The following is a 22,781-nucleotide window of genomic DNA, read 5'->3' on the forward strand; positions in this document are numbered from 1 at the left end:
TTCTGAATTATCGTCATCAAAATTTTACTTGCATGTGATATCAATGATATTGTTCTATAATTGTGGCATTCTTTTGGGTCACCTCTCTTTGTGATGGGCACAGACATGGATCTCTTCCAGTCAGGTGGCCAGATAACTGTCTTCCAAATTCCTTGGCACAGACCAGTGACCACTACCAAGGTTGCATCAGTTTGTTGAAAATTTTCATTTGCATTCTGTCAATTCCTGGAACCTAATTTTCTGCCAATACTTTCATTGCAGCTTGGACTGTTTCCTTTGGTTCTTATTCATACAGTACCTCTTGAAATGACTGAACATGGACCATTTCTTCCAGCTACAGTGACTCTGTGCATTCCTATCTTTTGATGCTTTCTGCACCATTCAATGTTTTGCCCATAGATTTCTTCAATACTGCAAATCAAAGCTTGAATTCTTCTCAGTTCTTTCAGCTTGAGAAATCCTGAACAAGTTCTTTCCTTTTGGCTTTTTAACTTCAGGTCTTTGCAAATTTTGTTATAACACTTGGCTGTGTCTTCTTGAGGGGCCCTTTGGAATTTTCTGTTCAGCTCTTTTACCTCATTTTTTTCATGCCTTTTAGCTTCTCTACATTCAAGAACAAGTTCAAAGTCTCTTATGAAATCCATTTTGGTCTTTTAATTCTTTTCTATCTTTTTAATTACCTTTGATTTCTTCATGTATGGGATGCTGTTGATGGCATCTTGCAACTCTTCCTGCCTTTGATCATTAGTGTTTAATGCATCAAGTCTGTTTTTGAGATGGTCTCTAAAAGCAGGTGAGATATACTCAAAGTTGTATTTTGCCTCTCATGGAATTGCTTTCTTCTGTTTCAGCCTTAACTTGCATATGAGCCATGGATGATCTGTTCCACAGTCTGCCCTGGTCTTGTTTTGACTGATGATACTGAGCTTTTCCACCATCTCTTCCCACAGATGTAGTCCACTTGATTGCTGTGTATTCTAGCCGGTGAAGTCCATGTGTATAGCCATCTTTTATGTTGTTCAAAAAAGGTATTTGCAATGAATAAGTCATTGGTCTTGCAAAATTCTATTATGCGGTCTCCAGCATCATTTCTATCACGAAAGCCATATTTTGTAACTACTGATCCTTCCTCTTTGTTTCTAACCTTTGCATTTCAACCACCAGTAATTATCAATGCATCTTGATTACATGTTTGATCAACATCAAGCTGACAAAGTATATAAAATTCTTCAGTTTCATCATCACTAACTTTAGTGGTTGGTGTGTAAATTTGAATAACAGTGGCATTAACTGATCTTCCTTGTAGTATGGATATTATCCTATCACAGACAACATTGTACTTCAAGACAGACCTTGAAATATTCTTTTTGACGATGAATGTAAATTCAAATTCCTCTTGTATTTGATGTTCCCAAATAGTAAACCACATGATTGTATCACTCAAAATCACCAATACCAGTCCCTAGGATAATGAGCTGTATGTACTTACAAGTGGGAAGTATTCCTTTTTTTTTAAGTTTTTACTGTGAATTGAGGAAAAGTTTACAGGGCAGATCATCAGTTTTTCATTCAACAAATCATATTCTTTGTTTCATTAAAATGATTATAATCCCTTCCATGTACGATCATAGTTAACAGTATTTCTCTCTATTTTTAAAAACAAAAAACAAAAAAAACAAAATCACTCAGGCATATATGATAATTTAAACCACCAGAGACTGTTCTTTCTGTCCTCTAGCATCTTTATGGATTGGAATTGACCTAATGGAATGGGTAGTTTGTTCTTGTTGTTAAGTGCCATTGAATCAGTTCCAAATCATAGTGACACTGTGTAGGGTTTTTGAGGAGTGAATGGTGGGTTTGAACCACCAACTCTGCGGATAACAGTAGTAAACAGAATTTACTGTGCAAAAAAACTGAGAATTCCTAATGTAGCTGAGGAGAAACTGAACCAGACCTTCTCGAACATATTGAAGCTCACCCCTCCCACTGTATCTGTACTGTTTTTGCTTTCCTTCATCCTTTTGAGTTTTCTGGAAGCTGCTAACCACCAGTAAAAAAATCACTGCTCAAAACCACTGACTTGTGGATATTTAAAGGAAGGGATTCTGTCTTGCCCATTTCTATATTGCCAGCACTTAGTGTAGTGCCTGGCATTAATCATGTCCTCAATAAATGTTTGTTAAAAAAAATGAAGTGTAAACGAATGAATATACACATGAAGAAATCTGTACCTTGTAAATGCATACGTCTTCATGCTTTTTGCATCCTCAGCATTTACTTCTTTGCGGGAATGGGATAGGAAAGGAAGGAAAAGGAAAAGAGGACTGGCAGTTACTGAACCTTTGGAGCATGCTGATCATATGACTGATCATCAGGAAGGGTTGTTTCCAATGTTAAGATCACAGAAAGGGCGGATTCTAGTTTATGAAAAGAGGATGTGTTCCTTTTGGGGAACCAACCCCTACATTGGTTACTATTAAAGCCAAGGGCTGAAGAAGGCCATGCAGGGTGAGGGACCGGAGAGAGACTCAGAGGACCAGGTGTTAGGAGACCTCTGGGAATAGACCAGTGATATTTTCTGTGCTTGTTTCTTCATCAGCAAAACATGGGCATCAGTATATACCTTCTCAAATTTCTTTCGCAATTCCAAGACTATGCTCTACAGGATCTAGCCTGCTAAATTCACCTTGTATTTATTTGTGGAATGAATGAAAAAAGGAATGAATAAATGCACAAATAAAGAAATGAACCATTCACTGAAGTCACTGAAACGTCTTCTGATAACATCTTGCTGCTGTCTTCACCCTTGGCTCTTCCCTCTGTCTCCAGTCTCCATGATATGCACCATTATAATTCCTAGCTGCTGGGGCATGCTCCTTGCTCCAAAGTCTCCACCAGGTTCAGGAGGTCAGGCTCCTGTTCTCTTATCAGCCACCTAGAGACCCTCTATTGCCTGTGGCAGTGAGTAATGTTTCCTGGTCTTACAGGTGGGAAGTATTCCTTTTAAAATTTGTATCTTCTGACTTGTTGGCCTCCCTGGTCTCTGGAGTTGCCTATTATATGAATAATCCAGCACCAAAGATGTACAAAGGCCCTCAAGCTGCGTCCTTGGGTGAGATGGATAAGTAAAAATGCCTAAGGACAGGACTCCCAAGACATTTGGTCAAGCCTGGCACAGAGGGCAGAAGATGGCACAGCCCAGGCCACATCAACCCCAAGCCAGTCTGTGTTCTTTAGAGGGCATGTGAAGCTAAGAATCAGCCAAGAGTTTGCTAATGCTTTCCAGGGCACTTTTTGCCTGTTTTCAGCTTTGTTATAGCTTTTTGGTGATGTTTACAGATCAGGAGCTAGTAGTTCACGGGCTGTCTTTCAGACTCACCAATAGAGTTGCATCTTCTAATACTAGCCTCTTCCCAAGAACTCCCGGTTACATTGCATTTTAATTACATGCTCACCTAGTTTAGCCTCCCCTCTCCAATGTCTTATTCTTCTTTGTATCTCCCCAAGTTCTTAGACTCGGAAAACATCCAATCAATGTTAACTGACAGAATGAACAAACATATGTATACTCTTTATCTTATATAGTAGAAGACGACCCTGAAAGGCATAAATTAATGAACCTACCCAAGGTCACTCAGCTAATTAGTGGTGTGGGGACCAGAGTTTATAGTCAGCCAGACTCTGTCTTAGTTTCTCTACTAAGTGATTTAGAAAAGAAACTGACAGTAATTGAGCATCAACAGAATGCCAAGCACAATGCTATGTCCTACAAGGCTATGAAACACACACTCCATTTTACAGGTGAGAACATATTGGCTCAGAGGTGCTCTCTGCTACAACATTTCCCATTTTGTTCCACTCACTCATTCCGACCTGAATACATTTCATCCTCAAGCCTCAGCTTATATGCCATTGCCTTCAGGAAGCCTGTAAGTGTCCCTCCCCAGCTGCCCAACAGCTCCCTGTCCTTTTATCCCTGAGATCACATTTATGGAATACTCTATCATTGATTGCTGCAGTGAGTATAGCCCTCATCAAACTTGGAGCTCCTCCTGGACAGAGGCAAAGGCTAGATCTCAAATATATTGAACTCCCACCTCTTGGTAAAGTGCCTGACATACAGCAGGAAGCCAGTAAACATTTGTGGATGGAGAGAAGGAGGGAGGAAGGATGGTTTCAAAAGTCACAGACTTGGTAAATGGGGAAGCTGGGATTTGAACCAAGGCCCATATTATTCATGAAAACAGCCTCCCCTCTAGGGTAGAGACCTCTTCGCTTTATTTTTGTGCATATGTGGGGTGCTTCATGTATACTTGTGACATGAGCTAATTTATACACCATTCATCCAACTGTGATACATATTGTGATGTGGATCAGGGAAGAGCGAGCGGCAATCAGAGCCTGTAGATGGGAGAATCGGAAGAGATTCTACAAGTCTATCTAAGTGTTTTAGGATTAAAAGGGGCATATGCTGTTGCAAAATGCAGAGTGTAGTATTGCCCAGCATTTTAGGAATAGTTTCTGCTGTTTAAACTCAGGCAGTCTAGCTAGCTTAAGTAGAGAATTTCTGTTGTTAGTATGGTGTTTTTTCTTTGCAGGGAGGGGTTTGTTTTCTTTTTCCAAATTATTTTCCCACCAAAAGACATACTACCATGTAGAGAGCAACGAAAATAGAAACTTTTCATTCCAAGACCAGAAAACATGTTTTCTCTCTAAAAATTCCAGATTTCATCCTGCTCCAGAATCCAAGACCCACTCAGTTTTCACAATTTTTGACACAAGGTGGAGGGTCAGAGAAAAAGAGGAAGACCCCTAACGAGATGGATTGGCCAGGTGGCATCACTGAGGGACTCAAGTGTGGCAGCGGTAGTGAGGTTGGCCCAGGATCGGACATTGTTTCGTTCTGCTGTGCATGGGGTCGCTATGAGTCGGTTCCGACTCGATGGCACCTGACAACAACAACAAGGTCTCTCTTTTGTATTTTGTTTTAATTAAAAAAACTCTAAGAAGTATTTTTTTCCAGTTGTAAATGACATGCGACCTTTAGTGTTACTGAGAGCTTCTACAGGCTCTGATTTGGAGAGTGCCCAAGACAAAGGTAGAATTCCGGAGTGAAATATCATTGGTCTGTGTATGAATCAAGTGACTTATTTGAGACTGAGCTTTGCTTCCCCAAGCATCTCCACTTCAGTTTCCTTCTCTGTTCAGGGCATAAAAAAAAAACCCCTGTTAATAACCAGGAATCACCTTGAATATCTACTCAGACATTGCTTGGGAACTTACTGAGCAAAATAGGGTAATAGTACATTTATCTAAACACCAAAGTGAAAGGAGGTATTACATATAAAACATTATCTAGATAAACAGAAGCTTCCCTTCTTGAATGAAAATTTTTATTTAACGTCAACTTTAGGGGTAGAACCAGTGTTTCAAGACTGCTCCCTTGTCAAAGCAAAGTTCAGCAACTGAGGAGTATTTTTTAATTATTCATTATTCAGCATTCTCAGGGACTATGGAGGCTTTTGTTCTACTGATTTTCTCTATACTGACTGGCCTCTATGTTTCAGAATTGTCACTGAGAATTTTTCAGCCTTTTCCTCTCTGGTAAGCAGTCATTTCTCCCTACTTCCAAGGCTGATGCTGATTCTTGCTTCTAAACCACATTAACAAACCTTGTTTGTTAAAATCATAAGAGCCTAGTAAGTTCCTCAATGAACAAACCATAGGAGTTCTTAGTATGCATCTTTATATGACTCTTCCTAAGGTCCTATGTCTTCCTGCTTAAAAGCTTAATGCTTCCTGTTCTAACCCAAACAAGTACAGCTCATTTGCCCTCACACTACATTTTTGGTATGGCACAGGTGTTTCCCCATGACCTAGACTGCTAGCTTCTGTCTCCTCTTGAGCCTTAAAACACCACCTACCTTTCAAGGGCCAGCTGAAATCCACTACCCTCCTAAAGTCCTCCTCCATCCCTCACTTGCAAATAATCTCTTCATCCTTGGTTCTCTCAAGTCACCTCACTGGTATCACTCCTATGGCATTTGTCACTTTCTGATTTAAGGGAATATACTTTTTTAAGATTATGTCTAGTGTTCTTGACTATTCTGAACCCTCTTTGGCAAGAGGTTCCCTTTAATTCCTGGTACTACCTCTCTCTTGCAGAATGAATGCACGAATGAACAAAGATAAATATTCTGTCAGATCTTGTTCTCTTAGCCACATTTACCACTGTGTTCTAGAGAACTAGGCAGCTGCATTCCTAAGCTCCTACCAGATTCAATGTGGGAGGGGAACGTCTCTTCTTGGGGTAACTGCTGAGCCAATTCTCTCTAGCCTCAGGGGCCTTGGTTTGCCCGGTCTCCTTGCCCTCCTTGCCCGTGTGGGGTGGTAGGTGGCCTGTGGGGCACTCACCGCTGCCAAGCCGCAAGAGCAGCACATCCTGGAGCCTTCGGTTGAGGTCGCGGAGTTCCTTCATTTCGGACACGAGTGCCCCGTACTCCTTGAGTTTCTTGGCCTGCTGCACCAGTTGCCTCCGAGTCCGCTCCAGCTCCTGCTGGAGGTGGCGCATCTCCTCCTGCTGCTGCTGGTAGTTGCGTAACAGCTCCTCATACAGAGCCCGCGGCACAACAGCATCCTCCAGACTGTCCATGTCGTCAGTGCCCGGAGAGGTCTCTACGAAGACCTCTTCTAGACATGTGCTGTGGCCCAAGCTCAGGCCGTTCTGCTTCTCCAGCCGGGCCACCACTGCCTCGATGCTCTTATGCGCCCCTTCGCTCGGCTTCCGCCCCTCAGGTCTCTGTGTAGGACAACGAGAATCAGTTCAGGCAAGGGCAGCTGGGACTTTCTTGGACTGCGGCTCAATATTTCCCCAGACAATCCTAGAATCACAGAACCACAGAATATCAGTGCATGGAGAAATCTTTGCAAACACTTAGTCAAAGTCCTTCAGTTTACAAGTGGGGAAATGGAGTAAGACGGAGTAAGGGCATGCCCAAAGTCACCCAACATGCCTGCCTCTGATATGGATGTTACACTGGGACCACCCTCTAAGGTTCGCCTACCCCCAGTGCCTAGGCACCTCTGAGACTTTCTCAGAGGTGTTACCATCCAAGCTGTTCCCAGAGGTGTTACCACCCAAATCTCCTCAAAAACAAAAGATATAAAAGCAAAAGAGAGTAACTTTTTTCTCTAGAATGCTTTAGTTAAGGAGGGCATTAAAAACACTATTCTACTCCAATACGGGGCAGGGAGCATGTCTTCTTTACCCTGTGTCTTCACTGCCTAAACATGGAGCGCTCAACTAAAAAGTTCAAGGAATGTAAGCACTGGGCGATGCTCTTAAGAGATTTCCTTTCATTTCTTTTCCTTTCTTTTTTTAATGTTTAAAGCCCTCATTTTATACATGAGAAAACAATGCTCAGAGAGAGGAAAGACTATATTCAGGGTCACATGGTGAATTACGGACAAAGCTAAAACTAGAATTTGGAGCCCAACATTTGATTTGGCACAAGGTTCTTTTCCTCGTATGTGCCACCATCTGCCTGAGATCTGGCCCAATTTCAGCAAGTCCATGAAGACAGTGCATACAGAGAGACGGTAGTTACTCAGAAGGACTACCTGAGGGTGGACTGTAAGGTCTGTGGTTCAAGCTCACCAGTCAGTTGCTCCTTGGAAACCCTATACAGGGTTGCTATGAGTTGAAATCAACTAGACGGCACTTAACAACAACAACAACCTGGGGGTTGAGGGTTCAACCCTCTGAGAAAATTCTAGCTGAAGGTAACAAAGCAACTAGTAAGAGGCTGCAGGAGTTATGGCACCAGCTGAACTCTGTACTCAGGCCAGGGAGGGTTAGGGTCTCTCCTGATTAGGGCCACTGAGGCAAGTACAGACAACTGAGGAAATAAGATTCTGGACAACTTTAACTGTGTCATATCAGGTCTGTCTTAGCCATTCACCAGGTTTCTAGAAATTTGAGGGGGAAAAAAAAGGTTTAAACCGACATTGAGGTTGAGTGATATGACAAAGCTCAATGTTGTTTCATCCCCTGGAAAAAAAGTACTCTTTCTTGTTGACCCTGTATAGGATTTCCAAGGAGTGTGACACTTCCTGTTGACCCTGTAGGGGTTCCAAGGAGTGGCTTGGTGGGTTTGAATACTAATCTTGTGCTTAGCAGCTCTGTGCTTATCCTACAGTACCACACCAGGGTTCCTAGATGACACTGAGTGGTGCTAATGGCTAAACAAAGGGACTCTGGTAGCGTAGTGGTTACCAGTCAGGCTGCTAACCTCAAGGTCAGCAGTTCAAAACTACAAGCCATTCTGAGGGAGAAAGATGAGGCTTTTTGCACCTGTGAAGATTTACAGTCTCAGAAACCCTATGCAGGGTCACTATGAGTCAGAACCAACTCCAAGGCACATAACCACCACCATCAATGGTTAAACAGTTAATGGTAACTGAAAGGCTGGTAATTTGAGTCCACCCAGAGGCACCTGGGAAGAGCATCTTGGCAATCTACTTCCAAAACATCAGCCATTAAAATCTCTATGGAGCACAATTCTATTCTGCCATTGGTGGTCACCATGAGTTGAAGTCAACACAACAAAGATTTTTTTTTAAAGTCAACCTTACAATGTTAGATAACAATCACATTATGAAGACATAATGCATGTCTTCACTTCATTACTATCACCACCACTTACTTCATCATTGACTATGAGACCCAAAGGGCAAGGACCACATCTTGCTAATTTCCATGACTCCAGGGACCCACACAAGGCAATAACTGAACTCAACTGCATCTTTGGAACAATGTCTCAAGAATGTCTTTGGCCTGATGTCAAAAATCAGACCATGACCAATGCAAAAGATACCCTTCTTCCCTTTCTTTTCCAATGGGGTACCCTATTGCAAAGGGGGAAAAAAAATCTTATTTGCTAAACAAGATTTTTAGCAGGTTTATAAAGTGAAGGCTGGCATGGAGCTCAACTGGGGTCTACAGGAAAGGAAATGCAACTTTATCCAAAAGTTTTCTCACAACCGAGGGTCCTATAACCTTGTTCTGTGCACCTGAGTCATCTCATTTCCCAATGAGTCTGCCCTAGCTGTCTGGTTCTTTACGGCTGCGCAAGAACAGCTGGTTAACGTTCCTGGAATGTTCCAGAACTGTGGGCTCGAGTAAAACCCCCAGCAGTGACAACACTCAGCAGACTGTGCTAACAGGATTGTGCTTGGTGGCACAGTATGAGCCAGGGCTCCCTGGTCAGCTGGTCAGCAAGGCAAAAGCGCAATAAGCTGGCCTGGGCCTATCCTACCTTGAAAAAAATACCATCTTTGATAGCAGGGGACATTTATATGGGGAGAAGAGGCCAAACTAGAATTCTTAAACTGTGAAAAAATCTGAAAATACTCCCACACACTTCCAAAAACAGCAAAGGTTTTGTTACCTTGATGTGTCTAAGCTGTAAATCTTCCTCCCCATAATCTTTAATTTCCCCATCTTCTTCTTCGTGATTGAGAGAAAGTTTGGGGATTTTTATTTTCTTCTGCATCACACTGTTTTCAAGGTCAGATTTGTCTTCTAAAATGCATATCAAAAAACAAGGCTCATTATGAGTCAGAATGCTCAAAATGCCCATAACCTGAAATGCTAGAGAATGATTTACGCCAGACCAGTTAAAAAGGAAGCACAAACCAAAGTCAGGCCTATCAGGGATCCTACATGCAGAAGACTACATAAAATCTCTGTGATCAAGGGTGTTTCCTAAAAGCATGGTCCTACAAATGTATTAAAAAGGCATTCCAGGGATTTGTTTAGGGCTTTTTCTAAGTACATCTTTAAAGAGTGGCCTTTTAAGGAATTCTAGAATCTTGGAATTGGAATGGCATTTAGATTGCTATCTGTTCCAAACTGGCACATTCCTCAACAACGGAGATTATTCTCAGACACGTGTCTTCCAGGAAAATCTAGTGGGTTTCTGCCAGCTCAGGTACCAACAGGCGTGAAAGGGATGATAGTCTTATAGAGTGAAGGCCTGAACTGGAAAGGCAGAGACTGTCCCAGAGCCCAGACACAGGACAGACTGAGATAAGGCCAATGTAACAAGGGTAATCAACAACATTGTTGTTGTTGTTAATTGCCGGCAAGTTAGTTCTGACTCAAAGGGACCCTGTATAGGGTTTCCAAGGCGTTAAATCTTTTTCTAGACCAGAAAACCTCATCTTCCTCCCTTGGGGTGACTAGCGGGTTCAAATCACTGACTTTGTGGTTAGCAGTCCTGTGCTTATCCTACAGAGCCACCGTGCCTTTTTGTTGGTATCAAAACATGCAGTGACAGAATTTGAGGGGTCTTGGACCAAGTGGTCTAATGCTCTTCTTTTAGAGAATAGGGAACTCAAACCCAGAGGGTGAAAGGCATCTTCCCAAAGGGTGAGCATGAGGAAGAGCCAGGAGCAGAAAACAGTCAGTCCTCTGGTAACCTGTCTAGTACTTATGAGTACTAAAGAAGCATAAAAAATATATTTTTGCTCCACACTTTCTCATTCTTTAAACTCAACTTCAGACAACTGAAAACAACAAAAACATTTTTTTTCTTCCCTAAAAAATTTCAAACTCTGCATCTGAGATCTGTCTCTCATTGGAGCTGTCAAAAGTAAAAATTGAAACAGAATGGCTCCAAAGCTAGAAATCTGAACTTGCCCTGGAATTGGCCCCTTTGGTAAAATACAAGGGGGCTTCAAAAAGTTCATGGAAAAATGGAATTATGTAGAAGTCTTCCTGAACTTTTTGAAGCCCCCCACCTGGTGCTCTGGGGTTTTGTTTTTTGGGCTTTAACTAGACTTTGGAAATTGCTGTTATCCTCAAAGGAGTTCTGATGGCATAGTGGGTTACGTGTTGGGCTGCTAACCACAAGGTCAGCAGTTCAAGTCCACCAGGTGCTCTGCGGGAGAAAGGGGAGGCTTTCTGTTTCTGTAAAGATTTACAGACTCAGAAACCCTATACAGGGTCACTATGAGTCAGAACTGACAGGATGGCACACCGCCAGTCAGCTAGCCAGTCTCCTCAAACTTTTTGACTGCTATATGCTAAATGCACTTTCTAGAATGTTACTCAACAGTGGATGTATAACATGGCCAGATAGATGGTTAAATCTAGTCTCCAAGGTTCTTTGTGAGTGTGTGCACGTGAGCATGTGCTAAACATGCTCTTACACTCCCACCTCCCTACCCCTGACCAGACTTCTCTTGCAATTTGTTAGAAAAACAGTGGGGGGAAGCTTATACAGGCATACCTACTCCAGAATATAGTCAAAATACCAAATCTTCTCATATGATATTTAAAATGGAGCCCTGCCTAGTCAGAGACAGCACTCTGGTATTACAGAGAACTATTATGGCACTATAGGATAAGATAAGCACTGGTCTGCAAACCATGCTAACCACAAGGTCAGCAGTTCAACTCCACCAGCTCTTCTCAGAAGCCCTGTACAGGGTCACTGTGAATCAGAACACAACAGGAACACCAAGTGGAAACTTGGCAGCTCTTCCACGACAGGGGGAGGAGGAGTGGGCAAGGGGCTCAGCCTCTCTGATCCTCAGTCCCTCCTTTGTCACAGGAGTTGTGGGGATGAGATCAATAATTCACACAACTCATTGCACAGGGCCTAGCTCTCACAAGGTACTTGATGAATGTGACATGAGTGGGGGCTATCAACATGCTCTGTCTGATTCATTTTATTCCATTAATCATAAGGTCAATAAAGACATAATTTAAAAACAAAAGAGATGACTTAAGCAAGATGTGGTGTGTAAAGGAACTTCCCAGGGAAGAAAGAGTTGATCTTTGTTAACAATCCTTTCCTGATCAAAGATGAAAATGGCCTTTCGCACTGACCAGGGGAGGATGCTGCAGGTTCTGTTTTCATGAGAATGACCTGTTCTTGTTCTCTTTGTGCCTATAAAAGAATTCAGAGGCTTAGGCATGGACAACATCAGGGCTTTCAGGATTGTAAAAGAGCGCAGCTTCTCTCCAACAAATCCTAGTTAACCCTTCCTAAGCCAAGAAGCTGCTAAAAAGCAAAACTGAAGGAAAGTACTCCAAATAAAGTTATCCTCAAATAGTGTGTGTGTGTGTGTGTGTGTGTGTGTGTGTGTGTACAAGGATGCAAGTGTGAAAAGAGAAAGAATGAGACAGAGAGGCAGAAGAGATATAGGGGCAAGAAGGTGACAATAGAATTTCTGATGTTTAGGGGTAAAGCCTGGGGTCTGGCAAGTTCAAGGGCAAAGGCTTGAGATGGAGCCACCAAACTGGAAATGAGAATCTATGTTCTGCCAGAGCCAAAACTGTGGCTCAGAATCCTGCTGGCGTAGAACTGGTGTCAAGAGGGGCTATCATTTAGACTCACCTTTCAAAAATACAGATGAGGAAACTGAAATCCTAAAGGGTTAGTTACTAAGTTCATCTGTCTGAGCACAACTATCAGATTTAGGGATACAGAGGGGGTAAGGCCAGACACGGCCTTCTCCCCAAGGAGCTCACCATTGTTCCAGGTCACAGATGTTAGTGTTGTACCATGAACAGTAACAGTATAAACCCCCCAAACTCCTCCTCCCGTATTATAGCATAGCACTTAATCAAGAATCTACACTCTGCAGGAGCTAGGCTTGCTCTGGTGATATAGACTGATAAACATCCAAAATAAAAATCCAAGAAAAGATAGCCTAAGATCTTAATAATTTAAATTTGAAATAAGGGATAAATAAAGTTGTAGAAGTTCAGGAGCCCTGATTGTACTGTGGGTTACACTTTTGGCTGTTAAATGCAAGGTAGGTGGTTCAAACCCACCAGCTGCTCCACAAGAAATAGGAGACGCTGTCTGCTCCCAATGAAGATTTATAGTCTCAGAAACTATATAGTCAACCATATAGGGTCACTATGCATCCAAATTGACTTGGTGGCAGTGGATTTTGGTTTGGTAGAATTTCAGGAGCAAGGGAGATAACTTTTGTTGTCAATGTAACTATGACAGTAGGTAGTATTTGAGCTTTGTGATAATGTCTCTGAGCCTGCTTCCTCTTCTGTAACCTGAAGTAAAAAAAAAAAAAAAAAAAAATCCTACTCACATTACCAGGGTATTATGAACACTGTCAATACTCGATGTGAAGACATTGAGAACAGTCAACAGTACTTGGACAGTCAATAAATGATAGTTATTAAGGATGATGAGAGTCTGGACCACACAAGAGAAGGAAAGCACGGAAGCCAAAAGAAGGTTGGGAAAACATTTATATGAGAATGCCTCATTTATAGACAGGAGAGGTGAGATGTGAGTTAAGCTGGTTGGGGTTACAAAATAAGTGGCCTTGAATCCCAAGTTAAGAAAAGCTCAGGTTTAGCCTGCAGATGGGGGAAGGATGTGGACTCAGATACCCTGGATTCTAAGTCCAGTACTGAGGTATGAGAAGCAGCTATATCTGTATGTGTGATTTTTGTCTTTCTGTAGAAATGGAGATAGATATAAGATCTACCTCAAGTAGGGATCAAATCAGCTGAGTAAATAAATGTGCCTTGAATGTAACAGAACCCTGTGAAGATAAATATATGGTGGATGACAAAGCTCAGCAGCTATTACCTGTGGCCTGGGGCCTGCTGAAGGCTTTCCTCCTTGAGGTGTGAAAGCCTAACTCCCACCAGCTACATCTATGGCTCCACACTCTCCTGTCTAACTGGAATGCCTCTTCTCCTTCCTTATCTGTTTGGTCTCTATTCATCTCCTCCTTCCTCCTCCAAGTTCTTATTACACATTGTCCTCTATTATCTTCCTCGGGTACACTGATCTGCTTCCCTACTAGAGTGTGAGCAATCTCAGGTCAGGGCCCTGATCATAGACCTGACTATACAAAAGGAACTCATCAAAGAAAAATGTTTAATGAAAGAATAACAAAAATAGAACCCCCCAATAAGTACCTAAAATGATTCTATCATTAAGGGAACACAAATCAAATCCACAATGGGTACCCATTTCACACCCACTGGGAGGCCTGGTATGGCACTGTACGATAAGCACTGGATTGCTAACCACAAGGTTGGTAGTTTAAACCCACCAGCCACTCCTCGGAAACCTTATCACGGTCCTTGTGAGTCAGAACACAACAACAAGATGGCAATAAAAAAATCATTAATAATAGCAAGTGTTGGAGAGGATGTAGAAAAATTGGAGCCCCTAGACATTACTGGTCGACATGTAAAAGTAGTGTGCCTGCTGTAGAAAACAGTCTGGGGGGGTTCCTCAAAAAGTTAAAACATGGAATTATCATATGACCAGTATTTCCGCTTCTGGATATTATGCCCAAGGGAAACAAAAACAGGTGTCTCCACAAAAACGTGTACTTGAAAGTTCATGCTAACATTATTTAAACTGCCCAAATGTGGATACAACCTAAATACAATCTTATAGCTATATATATAAATATTATCTCAACTGCTAAATGGGTAAATGTTGTTGTTGTTATTACTAAGTGCCATCGAGTCCATTCCGACTTACAGCAACCTTGTTCAGGGTTTCCAAGGAGCATCTGGTGGGTTTGGACTACCGACCTTGTGGTTAGCAGTCCAGTGCTTACCCTACAGTGCCATCCCAGGATAAATAAAATATGGTAAATCCACATAATAGAATATTATTCAGCAAAAAATATTATTCAGTAAAAAAGAATGAAGTAATGATACATGCTCCAACTTGGATGACCCTTGAAAACATTATGCTAAGCAGAAGAAGTCAGACACAAAAGGGCATATATTGTATGATTTCATTTCGATAAACTATCCAGAATATCAAATCCATACAGACAGAAAGTAGACTGGTAACAGCCAGGAGCTTGGGGACAAGAGGGAAGTGATTGTTAATAAGTAACAGAGATTTCTGTTTGGGTGGGTGATGAAAATTTTCTGGAATCAGAAAGTGAGGCTGGGGGCATACTGTGAATATACTAAAAAGTTGTGAATTGTACAAGGGGTGAATTTTACGTTATTTGAATTTCATTTTAATTTAATAAATAACTGACTACCACTTCTATGGAATATCTACTAAACGTAAGATACCACTATAAGACTCTTACAAATACCAATGCACATCTTAACAATCCTGCAGCTGGCCACACTTTTTTCCCCACAAAAGATCAAAGAAGTAAACTCCCTTACCTAAAGTCACTCAGATGGAAAGGGGCAGAGCCAGAATTTTATCTAGCTCTACGTGTCTGCCTCCCAAGTGCATGTTCTATCCCCTCTAAACATATACTTGAAATATGGTTGGTATTATTGTTAAGAGCTTTCAAGTCAGTTCCAACTCTTAGAGGTTATGTGCCGTGGAGTCATCCCTACTCATAGCGACCCTGTACAGGGTTTCTGAGGCTGTAAATCTTTACGGGAGCAGAAAGCCTCATCTTTCTCCAGCGGAACAGCTGGTAGTTTCGAACTCCCGTTCCTGAGGTTAGCAGCCCAATTAGTAACCACTACGCTGCTAGTATATATGGGTTCTGAGGAGTGGCTGGTGGGTTTGAATTGCCAACCTTGAAGTCAGCAGCCCAGTGCCTATCCTACAGCACCGTGCCAGTGGAGCCAGAATAAATGGTGAATGAATAACTGACGTCTATAGATAAAGATAGAGTCCTGGTGTGGTGCTGTACATTGAAGCGTCAGACTGCAAAGTCATTTGAATTGCAAGGTCGGTGGTTCAAGCTCACCAGCCGCTCCTTGGAAACCCTATACAGGGTCGCTATGGGTCAGAATCAACTCAATGGCACTTAACAACAAATAGATAAGGACAAGGAACTCTGGTAGCATAGTGGTTTAGAGTCAGGCTGCTAACCTCAAGGTGAGCAGTTTGAAACTACTAGCCATTCAGCAGGAGAAAGATGAGGTTTTCTGCTCCCGTAAAGATTTACCATCTCGGAAACCCTATGCAGGGTCTCAATGAGTCAGGACAGACTCCATAGCATACCAGTATCACCATTACCATAGATGTTGTTATTAAGTGCCATCAAGTTGGTTTCGACCCATAGGAACCCTGTATGAGGTTTCCAAGGAGCAGCTGGTGAGCTTGAACCAGTGAACTTGCAGTTCAAATGACTTTGCAGTCTGATGCATTAGCCCACAGTGCTACACCAGGATACCACTACCATAGATAAGGACATCCAAATCCCTCAGTTTGAAACCCAAAGAGAAGACCAATTGACTCCTGCTTTCCTGCCAGGCATTTCTGTCCTCAAGATGCCCCCCAAAAGCAGTGACCACAGCCAGGCACAACATAGAAATAGGTGGTAGCCAGTCCTCAGGGCTTGAATAGATTCACTGAAAAGGTAGGCTAGGCAGTACTGGAAGTGCTAGACTTACAGGAATTCTGGAAAAGGTCATAAACAAATGACATTTCAAATCCCAGGCCCCCTGAACTGACTCTTGTCCATGGGACTTCTGAAGCGTCTATAAGAGCTAGCCAGCTGCTGGCGCCATCATAATGCTACACAGGCTCCTTCTGGATTCATGCTTTCCAGGAGAGTGCTCAGGAGGACCTTAAACCTCTATTCATCCTTATTTGTAGACAGTGAGCAGTAACTGAGCCCTGTTCTTAGAAGAGAATTGCATTAAATGGTTCTTGTCTTTCACACTTTTTACAACCCAGCATAAATCAAGATCCCTTACAATTCAAGGCTTGAATTCCTGAGGTATGCTGGCCCACCTTGGGCAGGTGCTTCCTAACCGTAATCTTGAGTTGAAGATGGTGTCTCAAATTCATGTCTCATTCACAGAAGAGAATTATCATACACTTAGTGTCATCACAAAAAGTAAAAAATTGAAGAATGGTTGGGAGAGGGAAGGAAGCCCAAGTATCTAACAAAGACAGCCCAGTCTTTTGAGTCAAGTGGTGCTAGTTTTGAATTCTGGCTCTGCCACATATTTACTGAGGGATTATGGACAAGCCACTTAACCCATCTGAATTCTGTTTCATTTTCTGCATAGTGGGATAATAATTTGTTTTCCAAAGAGGTTATACATATAAAGTACAAGTAGAGTGCCTTTCTTGTCACGTTGTTGTCAAGTGCCATCAAGTCAGTTCCAGCTCATAGCGAGCCTGTACAAGGTTTCCAGTGAGTGGCTGGTGAGTTTGAACTGTAAGGATGTCTAATATATAGTGTATGCTAGGTTACACTGGAAGGTTCTGTGTTTGGCTTTTATCCCATGGCAGTGAAGACCACTGCAGGTGTCTGACACAGATTGAGACATGATGAAAGAGATGTTTTAGAAAGATTAATGGGGCAGTGGAAAGCAAGATGGATGAGATTTGAGGGAGAGACTGAACATAGGGTGACATGAAGCTATAACTCCTGACAGGTCACATTAATGAAAGTGAATGGTGGTGTGGATCATCTACGACAGCAAACACTATATGTAGCATGAGGAATATGCTTCTGGCTTTGAATCCCAAAGAATCACAGAGGAAAGTAGGAGCTGACTGGGAAGGAAGAAAGTTTTTGAAGATCTGCCTGCCTTTGCAATTGTTCCAAGTGTGAGGCCAAATAATCAGTATAGTATAAACAGAAATCAATGTGTATCCTCTGAAGAGCCAGTCTTCACTGACTTTGTTGTCTTCAGAGTAAGGAAAACCATCAATTGTCTGAGCATCAACTATCTCCTCCCTTCCAGCTACTACGATGTCAGCTAATTGTTTTCATTCATTCAGCAAATATTAAGTAACTACTATATGCCAGGGCCATTTGAACTGCAAGATCGGTGGTTCAAGCTCACCAGCTGCTCCTTGAAAACCTTATACAGGGTCGCTATGGGTTGGAATCGACTCAGCGGCACTTAGAAACAACAACATATGCCAGGCCCTGTGACAAATTCTTGACAAATGCCACTGTATTTAATTTCCACAATAATTCCATTGAAGCAGAAATGGAGGCTCAAAGAACAGGACAGCTTGCCTGAATCACAAAGCTATGAAACAGCAGAGGCAGAATTTCAAATTGGGTCCTTTTGACATTCATGTCCTGCTCCTACCACCTGATTTCCTACAGGGACATGAAAAAAGTTACCAAGTTGCCTTACCTTTTTTTGACTGAATACCACTGTCGTTACAATGAACTAAGAAACACACACAAAATAGCAGAACATGTTGAGATACCTTCCAAAGTGCCCGCCTTTCTCCCAAGCCCTGACCATACCCTAAGAGAACGAGGCAATAAATTCCCAAAGTGAACTAAACACTATACAAATATGTCTTGATGCCAAACTCCGGAACTGGAGAGTTTATCAAGGCCCCCAGACTCTGAAGCTCCCCCTAAAGAAGCCCTATTCCAAGCCATAAATAAGTTTTTAAAATAAAATTATGCTTCAAGCTGCTCTTCAAAAATATAAAAGAAAGTAGGATTTGTTATTAATCTGAGAGGGAAACATATCCCATGAAATTTGGCACTGAAAAATGTAATAGAGGCCTGGTAAGGAAGCTGGATGCAAGTCTTTCTTCAAAAGTGAAGAAGCCTTGAAGCCTTTATACCAAAACTGTCACTGAGTAGATTCCAATTCACAGAGACTCTATGTTGTTGCTGTTGTTTTGTGCCATGGAGTCGGTTGTGACCCATAGCGACCCTGTACAGGGTCTCTGAGGCTGTAAGTCTTTACGAGAGCAGAAAGCCTCCTCTTTCTCCCACAGAACTGTTGGTAGTTTCAAACTGCTGACCTTGCAGTTTGCAGCCCGATTCGTAACCACTACAGTACCAGAGTTCTTTAGGACAGAGTAAAACTACTCCTTACAGTTTCTAAGACTATTTTTGAGAACAGACAGCTCCATCATTTCCCCTCAGAGCAGCTGGTGGGTTTGAATGGCCTACTTTGAGGTTATCAGCCCAGTTTTTAGCCTTCTGTACAGTTAAAATGGGAAAAGTGCCCTCTTAACCCCTATTTTACATATAATCAGGCCAGAAATTAAAAGCAATCCAAAATCAGAGAGTTTAATTTGGTGTGGTTTTATTAGCTAGATGAAACTCTAAATGGCTAAAGTTGCAATGCATTGTCTTTAAAGTAAATATCTATTGTTGTTGTTAAGTGCTGTCTTGTGAATTCCAACCCATAATGATCTTGTATAGGGTTTCTGAGGAACAGCTGGTGAATTTGAACCACTGACCTTGCAGTTTAAACCATCCTGTGGTCCAGTGCTTCATCCCATAGTTTAGAGCTTTACATTGTATATAACCCTTGGAGAGTTTTTCCTTTGCATAAAAAAACAGACATGTCACTGAAAGGACATCACTGGGCTCTCAGTGTTTGTTTTTATAAAATCCCAAATTCTCAACTTTCAAGAACTGTATCTAGCCGAGACAATAAAAAGTGTCCTACTGTGCTATAGCAGAAGGAAATCAAGGGACACTGATGCTAGTTCTGGCTTGTCACTAATTCCCAACTCTGCTGCATGACCACTTCCTCTCTCTAGGTCTTGTTTATGTTTTTTCTCTGTAAAACAAGAGGCCTCTACTAGAAATCTCCACAGGTGCTTCCAGCTGGGTGATCTCTGGCAGCTATCAGGACTTCCCAGGTCTCTCCACATCTGTATAGTGGAGGCTAAGAGCAGATGATCTCAATGATTTCTCCAAGTGGACAAGTATGAGGAAATATCCAAATGAGCCATTCAAGGAGACAGACAGAGGGGATTGCTAACCAGATTTCTGGAGGTTTCCTTTCTCTGGCTCCCAGCTCCTTGCTGGGCCTGACACAGGGCTGGGGCACAGAGCAAACCAAGAACCTCATTCAGCTGGATCATGTGTCTAGCCTCCCTTGTGTGCTTCACCTGGTTGTTTTCAGGGTACTAAATGACCTGAGCACAAAATCCAAAGGGGCAAAACATGGAGGAGAATGTAAATCTTTCATGGTAGGGCCAAGGCCCAGGAGGATTTAAAACACACACAAGTAAATTTTTAAATTTGTCTGCTCCTCACATGAGCTTGTTTTCTAAATCATTCCTCTCCACAAAGGGTGGGTCCAGAACTAAGCACACTGCTCTCTCACAACTAAACCACTGATGTTCTTAAAATGTGGCTACCCTATATCAACACTCGCGGAAGCAGCAGTCAAGAGATCAGACGATGTATTGCACTGGGCAAATCTGCTGCACAGGAACTTTTTAAAGTGTTGAAGAGCAGAGATGTCAGCTTGAGGACTAAGGTGCGCCTGACCCAGGCCATGGTATTTTCAATAGCCTCATATGGATGCGAAAGCTGGACAGTGAATAAGGAAGATCGTAGAAGACTTGATGGCTTTGAGTTGTGGTGTTGGAGGAAAATACGGAAAGTGCCATGGACTGCCAAAAGAACCAATAGATCTGTTTTGGAAGAAGTGCAGCCAGAGTGCTCCTTGGAGGCCAGGATGGCTAAGCTTCGTCTCTCCTACTTTGGACACATTGTCCGGAGGAAACAATCGTTGGAGAAGGATGTCATGCTGGGTAAGGTGGAGGGTCAGAGAAAAAGAGGAAGACCCCTAACGAGATGGATCAGCCAGGTGGCATCATTGATGGACTCAAGTGTGGCAGCGGTAGTGAGGTTGGCCCAGGATCAGACATTGTTTCGTTCTGCTGTGCATGGGGTCGCTATGAGTCGGTTCCGACTCGATGGCACCTGACAACAACAACAACCCTATACAGGGTCACTGTCAGTCAGAACTGACTCAACGACACTGATTAACAGCAACAACTAGGTTCCAAATACTTTTATATATATATATATTGTTGTTGTTGTTGTGTGCCGTGGTTACACATTGCTAAATAATACAGACTAACTAACATAGACTACTGGTGTGGCCCTATAGGATTGGCACTGGACTCTGAACCACAAGGTTGGCAGTTCAAACCCATCAGTTGGTCTTCAGAAACCCTCCCTACACAAGGTCGCTATGACTCAGAATCTATTAAATGGCACTTAACAATAGCAACAACAGAAAATGACAGAGGGCAGGTGGGTGGTTACTACCTCTACATTACAGATGAGAAACCTGGAGCTCAAGGGAAGTGACGCAATCACTCAAGGTCACATAGACTATAAGTCCAGAAAGTGAGATTTAAAATCACACTCTTTCTGCTTTCTAACATTTCTTTGTGAATACTTAAAGAAGTGACATGGATTCCTGGTGTGGCACTACAGGATGGATCAGCACTGGATTGCAAACAAGATTGGCAGTTCAAACCCACCAGCTGCTCCTTGGAAACCCTATACAGGGTGGCTGTGAGTCAGAACTGACTTGGTGGCACTTTACAACAACAACAAAAAAGCAACACAATGTCACTTAACAAACTCTGCCATGGTGCATGATTCGATAGAATACCCCTAACCTGCTTGTTACCTCCAGTGACAGGAAGTAATGTCCACTGGTCATCAACTCGGCCTGCTGTTACTATAGTGTGATAACTAAGCCCTGGATTCCTGGTGTGGCACTGTAGGACAAGCGCTGGTCTGTTAGCTACAAGGCTGGTGGTTCAAACCTATCAGCCACTTCTAGGAAGCCCTATATAGGGTTGCTATGAGTGGGAACCAACTGGATGATACTTGATGATGATGATGATGCCCAACTCCTTGAACTCTATTCTCTGGGGCTAGTTCTACTTTATGTACCCCACAGAACAAGTCTGACTTTCCTCCATTAAGCAAAGGTAGGTACCAAAAACTACTGAAATCTTTGCTTTTTTAGCTTATGTAAGTATCAGTCCTAGTCTATGTCTTATCAACTAGTTCAGAGAAAAAGGTTGTTGTTGTTAGGTGCCATCGAGTTGGTACGGCCCCATAGCGAACTTATGTACAGCAGAATGAAACCCCGCCCAATCCTGGGCTAACCTCACTACTGTTGCCATGCTTGAGTCCATCGATGCTGCCACTTGGACAATCCATCTCTTCGGGGGTCTTCCTCTTTTTCTCTGACCCTCCATCTTACCAAACATGATATCCTTCTCCAGTGACTAGTCCCTCCTGACAATATGTCTGAAGTATGAAAGACGAAGTTTGGTCATCTTGGCCTCCAAGGAGCACTCTGGCTGCACTTCTTCCAAAACGGAGCTATTGGTTCTTTTGGCAGCCCATGGCACTTTCAATATTCTCCTCCAACACCGTAAGTCAAAAGCATCAATTCTTCTATGGTAATCCTTATTCACTGTCCAGCTTTTTTATGCATATAAAGCTACTGAAAATACCATGGCTTGGTTCAGGAGCACCTTAGTCCTCAAGCTGACATCTTTGTTCTTCTCCACTTTAAAAAGGTCTTATGCAGCAGATTTGCCTAATGCAACATGCTGTTTGATTTCTTGACTGCTGCTTCTGTGAGTGTTGATAGTTGATCCAAGAAGAATGAAGTAAGTCCTTGACAACTTCAATCTTTTCTCCACTGATAAGAATGTTGTTTATTGGTTCAGTGGTGAGGATTTTTGTTTTCTTTACATTGAGATGCAATCCATACAGAAGGCTGTGCTCTTTGATCTTCATAAGTAAATGTTTTAAGTCCTCTTCACTTTCAGCAAGCATGGTTGTATCATCTGCATATCGCATGTTGTTAATGAGTCTTCAATACTGATGCCAGGTTTTTCTTCAAATATCCCAGCTTTTCAGATTATCTGCTCAGCATACAGGTTGAATATGTATGGTGAAAGACTACTAGCTTGTCGCACACATTTAAAATTTTTAAACCATTCAGTGTTCCCATGTTCTATTCAAACAACTGCTTCTTGGTCCAGGTACAGATTCCTCATGAG

General features: G+C 42.4%; 2 protein-coding genes across 2 annotated transcripts in view; both read right to left on the minus strand.

Annotated features, from left to right (window-relative positions):
- AGBL4 (ATP/GTP binding protein-like 4) overlaps nt 1-22,781 on the minus strand; it is a 2,461,121-nt gene that overhangs the window by 474,843 nt on the left and 1,963,497 nt on the right. The window lies entirely within an intron of this gene.
- The window catches only part of BEND5 (BEN domain containing 5), a 69,510-nt gene that overhangs the window by 35,420 nt on the left and 11,309 nt on the right, over nt 1-22,781 (minus strand). The window contains exons 2-3 of the mRNA XM_006839742.1: nt 9,453-9,586; nt 6,418-6,802 (exon numbers count right to left, since the gene is read on the minus strand). Coding sequence (XP_006839805.1) covers nt 6,418-6,802; nt 9,453-9,586 — 519 coding nt within the window. The remainder of the gene's footprint in view (nt 1-6,417; nt 6,803-9,452; nt 9,587-22,781) is intronic.

This window comes from Chrysochloris asiatica, unplaced genomic scaffold (assembly GCF_000296735.1).
Source record: "Chrysochloris asiatica unplaced genomic scaffold, ChrAsi1.0 scaffold00026, whole genome shotgun sequence".
In the NCBI taxonomy this organism is placed as follows: domain Eukaryota; kingdom Metazoa; phylum Chordata; class Mammalia; order Afrosoricida; family Chrysochloridae; genus Chrysochloris; species Chrysochloris asiatica.